This window comes from Jaculus jaculus, chromosome 6 (assembly GCF_020740685.1).
Source record: "Jaculus jaculus isolate mJacJac1 chromosome 6, mJacJac1.mat.Y.cur, whole genome shotgun sequence".
In the NCBI taxonomy this organism is placed as follows: domain Eukaryota; kingdom Metazoa; phylum Chordata; class Mammalia; order Rodentia; family Dipodidae; genus Jaculus; species Jaculus jaculus.
The window spans coordinates 161,691,771-161,708,308 of NC_059107.1; the positions used below are offsets into that span (position 1 = coordinate 161,691,771).

Below are 16,538 nucleotides of genomic sequence, written 5' to 3' on the forward strand. Positions count from 1 at the left end.
CCCCCGCCCCCAAGCTCAGATGATGGAATGAGGCCTCCAGACCGCCCTTGGTGTTTATGGGGCACGTGGGGAGAGGAAAGACATGAGGAGGGTGGAGGGGTAATGGATGCTTGGCACACGGATTTCTTTTGGGGTGGTGACTGTCTCGAGCTGGGTGGTTACAAACGTTCCATGTGCTTCTGAATGTCCCACGTTAGCGTGGTGACTTGACTATGAGAATGTCACCTCGACTGAAGATAAAGTCCCTCTGACAGCAGCCAGTTGGTACACTGTGCCCTTTTATTTCACCATCCAAGGTGCCACCACTATCCCATGGAAGGGGCATCTTTTGTTTTGTTTTGCTTTTTTGTTTTTCGAGGTAGTCATCTCACTCTAGCTCAAGCTGACCTGGCATTCACTCTGTAGTCTCGGGCTGCCCTCAAACTCACGGCGACCCTCCTACCTCTGCCTCCCCAGTGCTGGGATTAAAGCATGCTCCACCATGCCTGGCTTCTTTTTAAATATTTACTTATTTGTAAGTAGAGAGATACAGACACACACATACACAGAGAAAGAGAGAGACAGAGAATGGGCATGTCAGGGCCTCTTGCCGCTGCAAATGAACTCCAGATGCACACACCCCATTCATGCATCTGGCTTTATGTGGGTAGTGGGGAATTGAACCAGGGTCCTTAGGCTTTACAGGCAAGTGTCTCTGTAGGCCAGGGCACCATTTTCTAATTTGCAGTTACCTGTGTGCTTAGCACTGACAGGGAGCACTCCGAGGCTTATTTACCCTCCTTCGAACTTTGCTTTTTTAAAAAAATATTTTTATTTATTTATTTTCAAGAAGAGAGAGAGGTATGGGCATGTCAGGGCCTCTTGCCACTGCAAATGAACTCCAGATGCACACACCCCAAACTCTAGACACATGCACCATTTTGTGCATCTGGCTTTAGGTGGGTACTGGGGAATTGAACCCAGGCTGTCAGGTTTTGCAAGCAACCATCTTTCACCACTGAGCCATCTCTCCGGGCCCGTCCTTCGAACTTTTAGCACACCCACACCAGCTTCCCTCTTGCTCTAAATGCATGGTTTTCTGGGGTTAGATGTGAGCTCCCATTTTTGGTATCAGTAAAAAAAAAAAAAAAAGTATCTTTGAAACACAGCTGGCAATTAAGTTAATGCTTCCTGTGCGGGGCAGGCTGGCAGATGTGCCCGACCTGGGAGCACCACGCTGAGACTCTTGAGCAGAAAGGGGGCAGAAGTCGAGGCTATTCTTCTTCGCAGATGATGAGTAAACTGTATTTCCTAGTTCTTGTTTTTTTGTTTTTTTTCTTTTTTGGTTTTTCGAGGTAAAGCCTCACTCTAGCCCAGGCTAACCTGGAATTCCCTATGTAGTCTCAGGGTGGCCTCGAACTCATGGCAATCCTTCTACCTCTGCCTCCCGAGTGCTGGGCTTAAAGGCGTGTGCCACCACGCCCAGGTTTGTGGCTCCTTCTTGAAAGAGGTATTTGACAAATGCCCAAGACATCATCCTTGGGAGCTATTGAGCATCGACAGCAGCCCAGGCTCTTCCCTCAGAGGACTTGGTGGTCCACTGCTTACGGCCCCTGAGTTGGGCTCTTGGTGAATCTTGTCTGAGACCTCAAATGGCACCGATGGCTTAGACCAGAAGACACCGAACATGTCTCTAGAAAACGTCCAGCACGGACATTGCTTTCACCTCCGATGGGCTAAAAGCACGGATCATGTGACCTCAGGCTAGCGTTTTATGCAGCGGAGACAATGGGGTGGGCTCAGGCAGATAGCAACAGGCAGCTCTCGGGGCAGGCGCCAGGCCCTGCAGTTCATGCCTAGAGAAGGGGGACAACAGCCAAGCCTCAGGGAACCTTTGTCAACTGACAAATGTTTTGGGGTCTGCTTTTGAGAGGGGCTCTCTGATGCTACTGGGGAGTCAAAAGAGCCTAGAGGAGCTGATGTAGGAGGTAACATTCTCACCAGGGGCCTCCAGGGACCTGGTGGAGCCCCTGTAGACGGGCATCCAGGCTGACTTGGAACTCACTCTGAAGCCCAGGATGGCCTTGAACTCTCCTCGAACACTGAACCCTCCTACCTCAGCCTCTCAGGGCTGGGGTTAAAGGCATTCACCACCATACCTGGTAGCTGCTAGGGTACTTGTCTTGGGGCAGCTCAGAGAGGCCTCTCCCTATGGGTGCCCTGCCCATGGTCTTCAGAAGCCAAACTGCCTTCCTGGAGCCACCTGGGAGGTCACCTAGTGACCACGGCATATCCCTGGGATGGCATTCAGGGAAGCACAGCCCTGTCGGTACGCAGCAGGTGGTTTCCCTAATGGCATCATGTGTCTTGTGCCTAGGTATCTGAAATACACGCTGGACCACTACGTGGAAAACGACTACACCATTGTCTATTTTCACTACGGCCTCAACAGCCAGAACAAGCCGTCCCTGGGCTGGCTCCAGAGTGCCTACAAGGAGTTTGACAGGAAGTACGTGCTTTGGGGCCATAGTAGCGGGGGAGGGCTATGTGGTGGAGGGGTCAGTTGTGAGAGTGGACAGTTGTGGCTAGCCTCCATCTGGGAGAAAGCTGTAAGATCCCCCAACTCTCCTGCCCTGGGGCTGGTCGCATAGACTATCTGAGGAGCTGACATCTGGGTCAGGGGCAGCAGCTTGGGAGTAGTGACATAGGAAAAGGCCACGTTCCTGGGTAGATATTGGAGGCTACCCATGGCCAATGTGGGGCTGCCTGTGCCCACGGTGCAGAGCTCTGAGGAGCAGGGCTGTCCAGCCCGCAGCGTGTCCTTCACTTCTGGCTCAGGCTGCTCCCGGCTCCTCTTCGGTCTTTCTTGCCCCAGTTTTGGAGTCTGCTTCCTTCCAGGGGACCCGATGTCTAGAGGCCAAGACAATAGTGTGCTCGTTGTTTTGGGCCCTGGGTGCTTTCACGAGGAGAGTTAAGTTAGACTTAAGTCAATAGCATGTTACTGACATCTGCCCACACACTGGAGTGATGGGCTCACCTGAGTCCTGCACCTTCTCCCACATTCCCCCTCCCCTAGGACGCCCTTTTAGCCCCCTCAGTACCAGTTACTTGCTCGTTGATGTGAACAAAGTACCCGACCAGAAGCAACTTAAGGGGTATTTGTGGCTTACAGCTTGGAGGGGGAAGTGACATGGCAGGAGGGCATGGTGGCAGGAGCGGGAGCTGGCTTGTCTCACTGGCAGGCAGGAAGCAGAGGAAGGAGCAGCAAGTGGCTGAGCCAGACCACCCTAAGGCCCATCACATGACCCACTTAATCCACTTCCTCCAGCAAAGGGTGTGTCTGAGCCCAGGGTCTGAAGGCACCTCACGGTTCCCTCCTCAGGTACAAGAAGAACCTTAAGGCGCTGTATGTAGTGCACCCCACCAGTCTCATCAAGGTGCTGTGGAGTATATTCAGGCCACTCATCAGGTAAGCGCGTTCCCAGGAGACCCTGCACTGCCATCTCGTGGGATGCTGTTCCAGGAGGTTCCATTGCGGAGCTGCCTGTGGGCCTTTCCAGAGTCGCACAATCTAGCCCATGCACTTGGCCCTCAGAGGGCCATAGACAGGAATGCTGGCCATGATGCTATGAGGTTACAACTGGTGTTTTAAATCCCCTTATGGGTTGAAGAGATGGCTTAGCCAATAAGGCTCTTGCCTGCAAAGCCATCGGACCCAGGACCCACATAAGCCTTATGCACAAGTGTCTGAAGTTCATTTACAGCAACGGAAGGCCCTAGTGGCACCCTCTCTTTTTCTCTATCTGCCTCTTTCTCTCCCTCAGATAAATAAATAAATAAATAATTTTTAAAGAGAATACAGATGGAGAGGTAGCTTAGCAGTTAACGTACTTGCCTGTGAAGCCTAAAGACCCAGGCTCCATTTTCTAGTACCCATGTAAGCCCGATGCACAAGGTGATGCATGTGTCTGGAGTTCATTGGCAACAACTGAAGGCCCTGTCACTCCAAGTCTCTCTTTATGCCACCCCCTATCTAATAAGTGAAATAAATTAAAAAAAAAATTAAATCCCCTTGTGACCTGAGTGCCACGTGATGCAGCTGTATGGAGATGCCCAAGTCACTCTCAAGTTCTCAGAGCGCAAGAAGCAGTTTTCCTGTGGGCGTGTTCACCTAGGGGATGAGCAGCAGCTCACATGGCAGGAATGGAGGCACAGGGGGCTCCCACCCTGTCCTAGGGGCTTTGGAGCAACCTGTCCCCCAATAGCATGAGGAGTTCAGCCAGGCTCTATGCCCAGGTGATTTCTTGGGACTGATCCCGTAGGCATGGAACACCCCGTGGCGGACGTCAGTGACCCGGTCTCTATCCCTCTGGACGCAGACTGCCTCAGACCAGACCTCAGTCACACTGCTCGTGTAAACCACGTGGTGTGGCCTTCAGTCCCAGCTGTACAGCTGGAATGTTCCAGGCTTCCTCCCCAGAGCAGGTCACGGGCCAGATGTTTCTGTGGAAGGTCAGTGTTTAGCTGGCCCAAGCCCAACCACACTCAAGCAAACAGCCCTGAACCCTGGAGGCTTGGGTCAGCTCCCTCCATGTATGGACTTAGGATTTCCCTCTGGAAAGTGATTTGTGACTCATTCTGGGGAACTTTAGGGATCAGAGAAGCCTCAGATCTCTGCCAGGACCCCATGGGCATTGTGTCTTTCCCTTCATTTGGACACAGGCTCCCAGCACAAACTGTGCCCAGCCACATGATGGGTGTGGGGAGGCAAAGATCCTGAGACCCACAGTTGGGGTTCCTGCCCAGCACTTCTGTCTTGCTTCTTGTGGGCTCTAAGAGGGCCCAGGTGTGCACAGGGGAAATGAGAGCCTTCGGGTGAGCAGTGGCATCTCAGAAAGAGAAGGGCGATGTCCTTCGAAGGCCAGGGTAACTGTGGAGGGCTTCCAGGAAGCGTGTTGGAGTGTGAGGCGGGTGCATGCCCGAGGATCAGTCACCCCACCCTGGACATGCCACAAGTGGACCCTGCAGCCTCCTGGTGCCCCATCGCCCACTGTGTCTCCCTCACTGCCGCAGCCAGCTTCATGTTGCTGGGAGAACGTGTAACTCTGACAGACGTTAGGGGAGGAAGGGATTTATTTGAAGCCTACAGATCCAGGGGATATTCCACTGATGGTGGAAGAAAGTGGCCCCCTTTCACAGATCCAAGCAGAGAGACGTGACCACACAGCCAGTACCACAAGCCAGCGAGACGGCAGAGGACTAGCAAGCCCCAGGGACCCGGGCAGAACTCACCAAACACACCTCTCCCAGCCAGGCAGCTGGAAATTCAAGTTTTGATAAAGCACCTGAGTCTATCGGGGGATGTAGCATCCAAACTGCCGCACTCACTCTCTGCCATCTGTGGGCACCCACCGGCAATGGCCAGAGCTCTGGTACTTGCACGCGTCACTCCCTCAAGCCCACAGCCACCAGCAGGGTGGTGCCAATGATCTGTGTAAAGGTGAGAAACCAGGACAGCACTGGGGTGTGCCTAGCATGGCATCTACACTCCCATGGCCAGTTTGCCTTCTAACTGCTTTTCTATAAATTAATTTTATTTATTTGCAAGGAGAGAGAGAGAAGAGAGGAAAAGAGAGAGAGAGAGTGGGTGTACCAGGCCTCTAGCCACTGCAAACGAGCTCCAGATACATGTGCCACTTTGCACATCTGGCTTTACATAGGTACTGGGGGATTGAACCCATGTCATTAGGCTTTGTAGGCAAGTGCTTTAACCACTGAGCAATCTCTCCAGCCCTGCGTTCTAACTCCTGGGAGGCCATCAGCCCACTGTCAGTGTGGAGAGCTGCGGTTCTCCCTGCCTGCATCCCCCACCTGCCAGCTGCCTTCCCATGGCTGAGATGCGCGTCTTGCCCTGCTGTGTCCCTGAGTCTTGTTCTGTAGGCACACGCAGCCCTTGGGAGTGAAGATCCTTCTTCACTGGTGAGGTGGCTGGCCAATGAAAGGTTCTAGAGACATCCACACCCTGATCCCTTGTAAATATGTCAGTTCCCGTAGCATGGGGGCTTTTCAGATAAGAATAAGTTAAGAAGCTTAAGATGGAAGATGACCTGAAATGTCCCACTGGACCCAAGGTGATCATTAGGGTTCTCAGAACAGATAACTGTTCCCACCAAAGTCAGGAGGAGAGGCACAGACACTCCGAGTGGCTGGTTGTAAGATGGAGGTAGGAGCCACATGCCAAGGGATGTGGGCACCTCTAGAAACTGGAAGATGCAAGGCATGGGGCTCCACCTGGAGCTCTTCAGTAAAGCAACCCTGCCTACCTCCAGATTGGCCCACTGAGGCTTTGACCCCAGGGTGTGGGAGACTACTGGTACTGTTGTAAACCATGTTTGTCCCAGGACCCTGACCACTTGTTCTGTGGAACACCCCCTCATTCACATTCTGGTGCCTCAGTGCCCCACCAGTGTGCGCCCCTGCATGCCTATTCATGTGGGCACAGGTGTGTCCACACCCTGCATCTCCACTCCCGTTCATTCATCTGCATCCCTTCACGTGACACGCCCACTCACACAAGCACACATACACACCACCAGTGGCTCATGGTAGTGGGCAGCCCCACTCCGCCTCAAGCTTCACCCCGCGCTTCTAGCCCCAGCTCTGCCCACCTTCCCCATGGCCCTCGCGTTCCGTACAACGTGCCCCAGTCATCCTGGCACGCAGGTATCTCGGTGCCTATGCCTACCTGGCTCTGAGCAGGGCCAGAGACCGGATCCAGGGAGAGACCTTCACAGACCTCAGAGGACCTCTGGTATCTTTGGAGCTGAAGTACCGTCCCTGGGTCTCGTGGAATCTCAAGGGGTAGGTGGCCAAGACACTCCCACACCATCCTCCCCAGCCCTTCCTCTGGACTCAGAGTCTGGCCTCCTATGCAACAACCTCCTTGCAGACTGGGAAAGCCAGGTGCCTGGGGTCTGGGCACCCAGGTCTGCTCCACTGTCATCCGCTAGGGGGAGGCAGTGCACGAGCTCAGGCTGGAGTGACCACTGGCTGAGAGTAGGATCTAGGTCCAGTTCTCCCAGGGGTCCTCCTGTCATGACGTGCATGGTAAGATGGACAATTTTAACTTCATGATGTATACAGCGTGGAGAACATGGTAACGCTTACTTCATCGCGTAGACTGTTACCATCTGATTGGCTTTGAAGGATGTGTGTGTGATTCTCCTTTTCTGGTCACTGCAGCTCTTGGTCTACGTTCATAGCTGCACATCTTTAGTATACACAAAAGGAAATGACAGAGTTCTAATTTAAAAAAATAGTTTACATATTTATTTGAGAAAGAGAGGAATATGTATATGGAGATAGAGAGAATGGGCACCAAGTCTTCCAGCCACTGCAAATGAACGCCACGCGCATACACCACCTTGTGCATCTCACTGGCTCCTTTAGCTTTGCCGGCAAGCACCTTGATCATTAAGCCATTGCTCCAGACCGTAAGAATTTTTTAAAGTAAATTTGTTATTTACTTGTGTGTATGTGCATGCATATGGGCATGTGCATGCCGTGGCATACGCGTGGCAGTCAGAGGACAGCTTCGAGGTGTCCATCCTCTCTCTCCACCTTCTTTGAGACAGGGTCTCTTTCATGGTTGTGTTTTGCCACTGTGCGCCAGACTAGCTGGATCACAAGCCTCCAGATTCTCCTATTTCCACCTCCTGTTGCCATGGGTGCATTGGAATCACAGACTCACATGGCACTTAGCATTTGCCTTTATGTGGGAACTGGGGAGGGCCAGATTCACATCGGCAAGGTTAGCACACAAATGCCTTTAACTTCTGAGCCATCTCTCCAGCTCCTAGTGACTATTTTAAATGATTTATATTTTTAAAAAATATTTTAAGACTTTTAAAATATATTATTTATTTATTTATTTGAGAGAGAAAGAGGTGAGAGAGAATGGGCACGCCAGGGCCTCCAGCCACTGCAAATGAACTCCAGATGCATGCACCTCCTTGTGCATCTGGCTTACGTGGGTCCTTGAGAATTGAACCTAGGTCTTTTGGTTTTGCCTTGGCACCTTAACCGCTAAGCCATCTTCTCCAGCCCTTAAACATTTTATTTTTATTTATTTATTTATTTGAGCGCTACAGACAGAGAGAGAGAGAATGGACGCACCAGGGCTTCCAGGCACTGCAAATGAACTCCAGACACGTGCGCCCCCTTGTGCATCTGGCTAACGTGAGTCCTGGGGAATCGAGCCTCGAACCAGAGTCCTTAGGCTTCACAGGCAAGCACTCAACCACTAAGCCATCTCTCCAGCACCCCTTAAAGTTTTTAATTTTGTTTGAGTGCTAAGAATCCAACTGTGGTCCTCCTGCTTGCACAGAAGGGCTCTTAGCGGCTGGGCCGTGCCCTCGGTCCTACTAAACATCCGCAAGGAGATTCCGCCCTCGAGGAAACCGGGCCTCGGTAACCGCCGCAGGCAGAGTGCCAGGGTCATGATGTGCTGGTTAATGGTTTACGCAGATAGTGTCACCTGATCTAACTACCTAGGAGGGAGAACCCACCTTACCAAGGGTCCCAGGCCCTGGAAGGTTGAGTAACTTGTCCTCTGTTTGAGAGAGACGGTGGAGTTAATGGTGGCGACAGTGCTGGCTCCAGGGTCTTTACTGACACTGCCTGGGACCACAGGTAGGTGTCACTGGATGGGTAGGGCTGATCTGGTCAGGCTCTGAGTGTGGTGCCCCCCGCCCACATCCCAGAATGCCTTCCCTGGCACTGCCACGCTTCTCCTCATCTGTGGATTACAATTGGAGACAGGTCTTCATTCGTCACAGATGGCTTTGCCTCACAGCTCGTCTCCCGGAAGAGCGGCCCCGGTGGTGCATGGCTTTCTACGTGGGCACGCCTCCCGCCGCCTGGCCTCCCTGCCCCACCTGATGGCGTTACTCTGCTTTCTACTTCCTCAGTCACAAGTTCGGGAACAAAGTTACCTACTGCCGCCAGCTGCGCGAGCTCCGAGAGCGCCTGCCCTGCGAGCAGCTCCTCGTGCCCCTGGAGGTGGCGCGGTGAGTCCCCAGGCCTCCCAGGGCTGCAGCTCGGTGACCCCTGCCAGCTCCCCCCACCACGAGGGAGGCTCAACCCCCCCCCCCACCCGTCTGGCAAGATTGTGCCCAGACATGCCCAGCCCCCACAGACATGCGTGAGAATGCTGCGAACCACTGAGATGGGCCCGGGAGGGAGGCGCCGCTCACCTGGCAGCGCTAAGCGATGAGCTGAAACCCGCGCTGGCGGCTGCGGGCTCCGAGCGGGAATGAGCAGAACGTTTCGGGTGTGCAGGTGACACCGTGTGTGGAACGCCACGTTCTCGGGGCCACTGCAGGGAACGTGGGAAACAGCCACCTGGGCGAGTGTCGGCTGCCCTGGGTGTGGCGGGCTCATGCCCACCGTGGTCCTGAGCCTGTGGGGGTGGGCAGTCCTGTGTCCACACTGGTTCCTGGGCCTGGATCCTGTTGCACTTCTCTCCAAGGGAGCAGGGCTCTGTCCCCCCACGTTGCCTCAGAGAGTTGAGGTCTTGCAGGGTACAGAGAGGCCGAGCCTCCTCTGGGTCATGTGTGGGATAGAGAGAAGTGGAGTGTGACCCCTACCCTTAGGACACCTCCAGGCTAGTGGGGACCAGGAGTCAGCGATGAGAGAGGCTGGAAGAGGCACTAAAACATTGGAGGTGGTGTCATCTGGGAAGGTTTCTGGAAGGAAGTGACTCTTGAAGCAGTTTCAGAGAGATAGCTAGGGACTGGAGAGATGCTCAGTGGGTAGGGTGCTTGCTGAGTGCGTATGATGGCCTGAGTTCGGATCACCAGCCCCCACATGTACAAGCTGGACGTGGTGGTGCACGCCTCTAATCCCAGTGCTGAGGAGGCAGAGACGGGAGGATTCTCAGGGCATGCTGGTGAGGTTAGCCAAAATGGTGACCTCTGGTGACTGAGAGACTCTGTCTTTATAAATAAAGTGGAGAGGGGGCTGGAGAGATGGCTTAGCGGTTAAGCGCTCGCCTGTGAAGCCTAAGGACCCTGGTTCGAGGCTCGGTTCCCCAGGTCCCACGTTAGCCAGATGCACAAGGGGGCGCACGTGTCTGGAGTTCGTTTGCAGAGGCTGGAAGCCCTGGCGCGCCCATTTTCTCTCTCTCTCCCTCTATCTGCCTTTCTCTCTGTGTCTGTCGCTCTCAAATAAATAAATAAAAAAAATTAAAAAAAAATAAGGTGGAGAGGGATTGAGAAAGTAGCCAATATTGACCTCTGCTTCTGTACGCATGCACATGCATGTGCACACATGTGTACCCACACACATAGGAACACACATACACATACGTATGCCAGAAAAGGGGGGGACAGTTGTCTGAAGACAGGCTTCCAGCAGAAGGAAACGTTTGAGGCCCTTGTGCAGACCTGTGGGTTGAACTACTGGAGTGTGTCTGTTGGCACGACGGGTCCCGCACACCCAGCAGGGGTTCGGGGCACGGAACTGGGGCTTATCGTGGGCAGAGGAGGAGTGGGGCCTTGAAAAAGTGTGGACTAGGCCCTGAAGATGGCAGTGGACTCTGAGGTCATCTGTGGCTCAGGGAAGTCCCGCCCCAGGCTGGGATGGACCTGGTGAGGGCTCAGGAAACATTCATGGTGGTCACATGGTGAGAATAGTTTGATCTCATGACAAGGGGAGATAATGAGCAAGACCAAGCAGGTGGAGTGTTGGCACCCAAGGCAGCCGGCTCCAGCTTGCCAGCCACCACCAGCTGCAGTTTGGAGTCAGCATGAACGTGCTGCTGGCTGGTGATACCTGGGCTCTGGATCCTGTGAGTCCACAGGGAAGAGGTTCAGGAGAAAGAGGCTTCCTCACCAGGAGCTGCCTAGTTGACCCAGGGGCCTGTGCACAGCCTGAGGCCACTGGCAGGACAGGCCCCGTAGTCTAGATCCAGATTGTGCCCATCTCAAGGACACGTTACCACCTCACTACGTGTCCGTTTCCCGGTCTGTGAAGTGGATGTAATCAACCCTTGCCGTAAGGGACAAAGGTGTCACAAGTAATGACTGACAACAGCTTAATCTTTTTTTTTTTTTTTAATTTTGAGGGTGAGAGAGAGAGATAGGCAGACAATGGGCATGCCAGGGTCTTCAGCCACTGAGAACAACCTCCAGATGTATGCGCCCCCTTGTGGCACGTGTGCAACATTGCACACTTGCATCACCATGTGTCTGGCTACCTGGGACCTGGAGATTCAAACATGAGTTCTTAGGCTTCACAGGCAAGCGCCCTAACCGCTAAGCCATCTCTCTGGCCCGCCAATAGCTTGCTTTTGCACTACCACAGGACCTCTACTGAGCCTCTTTCTCCACAGGCTTTCCTTGGCCTCCAGTCGGCCCTGCCTGACTGTTGTCAGTTCCTACATGAGGCATTCTTTTTTTTTTTTTTAATTTTTTATTTATTAATTTGAGAGCGATAGACACAGAGAGAAAGACAGGTAGAGGGAGAGAGAGAGAATGGGCGCGCCAGGGCTTCCAGCCTCTGCAAACGAACTCCAGACACGTGCGCCCCCTTGTGCATCTGGCTAACGTGGGACCTGGGGAACCGAGCCTCGAACCGGGGTCCTTAGGCTTCACAGGCAAGCGCTTAACCGATAAGCCATCTCTCCAGCCCGAGGCATTCTTGTAGTACGTCCTTGCTTGTGGCCCATATGTGAGCTGGTGACTATGGCCATTGTGTGTCCTGTTTTCCAGCTGGGTCACTGCCAAACCCACTGTGCCCAGCACATAGGTCCTCCATGAACCTTTGCCTGTCTGCAAAAGGGAGGGAGGAAAGGAGAAAGGGAAGGAAGAATGGTGGGAAGAAGGAAGGAAAGGAGGGAGGGGAGAGGAGGATTGAAAGAAGGAAGGGAGTGTGGAAGGAAGGAGGGAAGAAAGTAAGGGGAATAGAAAAGGAAGGGAGGAAGGAAAGAGCGAGCAGATGCTGGGCTCCGAGTGTCTGGGAAGCTGAGGTGCTGCCGGGAGGCCTTTCCACTCGGAGAGGAGTTCTCGGCCTCTCTCCCAGCTTCCATGCTGCTCATCTCCTGCACCCTTTCGCTCATTCTGCCTACGTTTCCGCAGAGTTTCTGCAGTGCTGAGAGGCCTGCTCTAGACGCTGGGAACATGGTGGCAAGCAGAGGGAATAAGGTCCCTTCAGCATCATGAACTGTGAACCAACTCCTGTGTTAAATTCAGAGGCCAGATGGTGGCTGTGCCCACCCCAGAGCTGACCTCATCACAAGGAGAGCTCTTGGCTGGTCATGGCAGAACCACCCTTGTTGGGGGATGGCAGGAGAACTGAACATTTGCTTCAGATTGGACTACCTTCCTGTCTTCTGTGAGATGGTGGAAGGACTGCGGGGTGTGCACACGCGTGTGTGCATGCGTGCGTGTGAGAGAATGAGAGGGAGAGGGAGCACATGGGCCCAGAGGGCCGGGAGACTTGGGTTTTCCACTGATGTCCATAGGCCTGCTATGGCCAAGGGCTGTCCCCAGTGAGGTGACCTCTCCTGTCGTCCGCAGGTACGACGAGAAGCTGCAGAGAGGCCAGCTTCCCCCTCCCACCAAGACACCTCCGCCACGGCCACCTCTGCCCACCCAGCAGTTTGGTGTCAGTCTGCAATAGTAAGTGTGTGTGGCAGCAGGGCCCAGGCTCGCCCTGTTCCCTGGAGCTCTGGCACCTTTCTGTGTCCAGGGAGATTGTTCCCCAGACTTCTGCCTCCGGCGTTGAGCTTAACCCTGCAGGAGGGATGAGGGACCAGGTTCCAGAACGCTGAGGCTGAGTGCTTGCTGTTTCGTGCGCCCCAGCTCACCCCACAGTTCTGTGGCTGGGCACCCCTGTGGTCACCTCCCAAGAGAAACATGTTCATGGGACTTGCTTTGGCCAACAGTAGACATCGGGCATGCCTCGTCAGGAGGCAATGTTGAGCCACTGTGCCACCTTCCGCCTCTGCAGGTGGCACCTGGTTACTCGGTGACAGCCACCCTGCAGGGTGTGGGAGGAGCCTGCGTAACCCCTCCCAAGGGGCCATTAGCAAGGGTGATGACAGGAAAGCTGCTTCACGGGGGGTCCTGTGCAGCTTGCAGACAGATCCACTGGAGTCTCCCCTCCCCCAGCTGTGTAAGCTTATATATTATTATACCTCTGCAGTTCCGTAAGCTTGTATACATAACCTCTGCAGTTCCGAAAGCTTGTATACATAACCTCTGCAGTTCCGTAAGCTTGTATATATAACCTCTGCAGTTCCGTAAGCTTGTATATTATTATACCTCTGCAGTTCCGTAAGCTTGTATATATAACCTCTGCAGTTCTGAAAGCTTGTATATATAACCTCTGCAGTTCCGTCAGCTTGTATATATAACCTCTGCAGTTCCGTAAGCTTGTATATATAACCTCTGCAGTTCCGAAAGCTTGTATATATAACCTCTGCAGTTCTGAAAGCTTGTATACATAACCTCTGCAGTTCCGTCAGCTTGTATATATAACCTCTGCAGTTCCGTAAGCTTGTATATATAACCTCTGCAGTTCCGTAAGCTTGTATATATAACCTCTGCAGTTCCGTAAGCTTGTATACATAACCTCTGCAGTTCTGAAAGCTTGTATACATAACCTCTGCAGTTCCGTAAGCTTGTATATATAACCTCTGCAGTTCCGTAAGCTTGTATATATAACCTCTGCAGTTCCGTAAGCTTGTATACATAACCTCTGCAGTTCCGAAAGCTTGTATACATAACCTCTGCAGTTCCGTAAGCTTGTATACATAACCTCTGCAGTTCCGTAAGCTTGTATACATAACCTCTGCAGTTCCGTAAGCTTGTATACATAACCTCTGCAGTTCCGTAAGCTTGTATACATAACCTCTGCAGTTCCGTAAGCTTGTATACATAACCTCTGCAGTTCCGTAAGCTTGTATACATAACCTCTGCAGTTCCGTAAGCTTGTATACATAACCTCTGCAGTTCCGTAAGCTTGTATACATAACCTCTGCAGTTCCGTAAGCTTGTATATATAACCTCTGCAGTTCCGTAAGCTTGTATACATAACCTCTGCAGTTCCGTAAGCTTGTATATATAACCTCTGCAGTTCCGAAAGCTTGTATACATAACCTCTGCAGTTCTGAAAGCTTGTATACATAACCTCTGCAGTTCCGTAAGCTTGTATATATAACCTCTGCAGTTCCGTAAGCTTGTATATATAACCTCTGCAGTTCCGTAAGCTTGTATACATAACCTCTGCAGTTCCGAAAGCTTGTATACATAACCTCTGCAGTTCCGTAAGCTTGTATACATAACCTCTGCAGTTCCGTAAGCTTGTATACATAACCTCTGCAGCTCCGTAAGCTTGTATACATAACCTCTGCAGCTCCGTAAGCTTGTATACATAACCTCTGCAGTTCCGTAAGCTTGTATACATAACCTCTGCAGTTCCGTAAGCTTGTATACATAACCTCTGCAGTTCCGTAAGCTTGTATACATAACCTCTGCAGTTCCGTAAGCTTGTATACATAACCTCTGCAGTTCCGTAAGCTTGTATACATAACCTCTGCAGTTCCGTAAGCTTGTATATATAACCTCTGCAGTTCCGAAAGCTTGTATACATAACCTCTGCAGTTCCGTAAGCTTGTATACATAACCTCTGCAGTTCCGTAAGCTTGTATATATAACCTCTGCAGTTCCGTAAGCTTGTATACATAACCTCTGCAGTTCCGAAAGCTTGTATACATAACCTCTGCAGTTCCGTAAGCTTGTATACATAACCTCTGCAGTTCCGTAAGCTTGTATACATAACCTCTGCAGTTCCGAAAGCTTGTATACATAACCTCTGCAGTTCCGTAAGCTTGTATACATAACCTCTGCAGTTCCGTAAGCTTGTATACATAACCTCTGCAGTTCCGTAAGCTTGTATACATAACCTCTGCAGTTCCGTAAGCTTGTATACATAACCTCTGCAGTTCCGTAAGCTTGTATACATAACCTCTGCAGTTCCGTAAGCTTGTATACATAACCTCTGCAGTTCCGTAAGCTTGTATACATAACCTCTGCAGTTCCGTAAGCTTGTATACATAACCTCTGCAGTTCCGTAAGCTTGTATACATAACCTCTGCAGTTCCGTAAGCTTGTATACATAACCTCTGCAGTTCCGAAAGCTTGTATACATAACCTCTGCAGTTCCGTAAGCTTGTATACATAACCTCTGCAGTTCCGAAAGCTTGTATATATAACCTCTGCAGTTCCGTAAGCTTGTATATATAACCTCTGCAGTTCCGTCAGCTTGTATACATAACCTCTGCAGTTCCGAAAGCTTGTATATATAACCTCTGCAGTTCCGTAAGCTTGTATATATAACCTCTGCAGTTCCGTCAGCTTGTATATATAACCTCTGCAGTTCCGTCAGCTTGTATATATAACCTCTGCAGTTCCGTCAGCTTGTATATATAACCTCTGCAGTTCCGTAAGCTTGTATACATAACCTCTGCAGTTCCGAAAGCTTGTATATATAACCTCTGCAGTTCCGTAAGCTTGTATATATAACCTCTGCAGTTCCGTCAGCTTGTATATATAACCTCTGCAGTTCCGTCAGCTTGTATATATAACCTCTGCAGTTCCGTCAGCTTGTATATATAACCTCTGCAGTTCCGTCAGCTTGTATATATAACCTCTGCAGTTCCGAAAGCTTGTATATATAACCTCTGCAGTTCCGTAAGCTTGTATATATAACCTCTGCAGTTCCGTCAGCTTGTATATATAACCTCTGCAGTTCCGAAAGCTTGTATATATAACCTCTGCAGTTCTGTCAGCTTGTATATATAACCTCTGCAGTTCCGAAAGCTTGTATATATAACCTCTGCAGTTCCGAAAGCTTGTATATATAACCTCTGCAGTTCTGAAAGCTTGTATATATAACCTCTGCAGTTCCGTAAGCTTTTATATATAACCTCTGGAGTTCTGTCAGCTTGTATATATAACCTCTGCAGTTCTGAAAGCTTATATACATAACCTCTGGAGTTCTGCAAGCTGATATACATAACCTCTGGAGTTCTGTAATCTTCTTGAGCTTTCAGAGCCTCTTTCCGGGGCGGGGTGAGGTTTCAGTCTGTGAGACAATGCTACCTGCGCGCTTTCAGGATGTGTCGATGCCGAGTTGTCACTGGACAGCACGCTGCTGTTGACTGTCCCTTTGCTGGGGTCCAGTTCTAATCAGGGCCGGTTGTAGCTCTTAAGAATCAGCCCATTAAAGAAATAAAGCCAGGCTGTAGCTCAGTTAGTAGAGCACTTACCTAGCATGCACGAGGTCCCAGGTTCCAACCTAGCACCACAAGAAAACAAACAGAGAAAGAGTTCATTATCTCGAGGGCTCTGTGAGCCACAGCCGACAGCCTTTAAACCACACTCTGTGCACACCACTTTGAGAGATAATCCAAGCGATTGCCTCTTCAAATTAATATTTTATGCAGTTTTCATTGCCAATGACTATAATAAAATGGCAATAAATGTATTAAATAA

At 51.4% G+C, this 16,538-nt stretch overlaps 1 protein-coding gene across 7 annotated transcripts in view; it reads left to right on the forward strand.

The window, feature by feature from the left end:
- Arhgap8 (Rho GTPase activating protein 8) overlaps positions 1–16,538 on the forward strand; it is a 52,628-nt gene that overhangs the window by 26,896 nt on the left and 9,194 nt on the right. For 5 of the 7 annotated variants that reach the window (XM_045151524.1, XM_045151525.1, XM_045151527.1 and 2 more), the window contains exons 4-7: positions 2,357–2,488; positions 3,362–3,448; positions 8,949–9,047; positions 12,558–12,659. In XM_045151524.1, the coding sequence (XP_045007459.1) occupies positions 2,357–2,488; positions 3,362–3,448; positions 8,949–9,047; positions 12,558–12,659 (420 nt within the window). The remainder of the gene's footprint in view (positions 1–2,356; positions 2,489–3,361; positions 3,449–8,948; positions 9,048–12,557; positions 12,660–16,538) is intronic. The other 2 variants (XM_045151526.1, XM_045151529.1) reach the window with 2 other exon arrangements.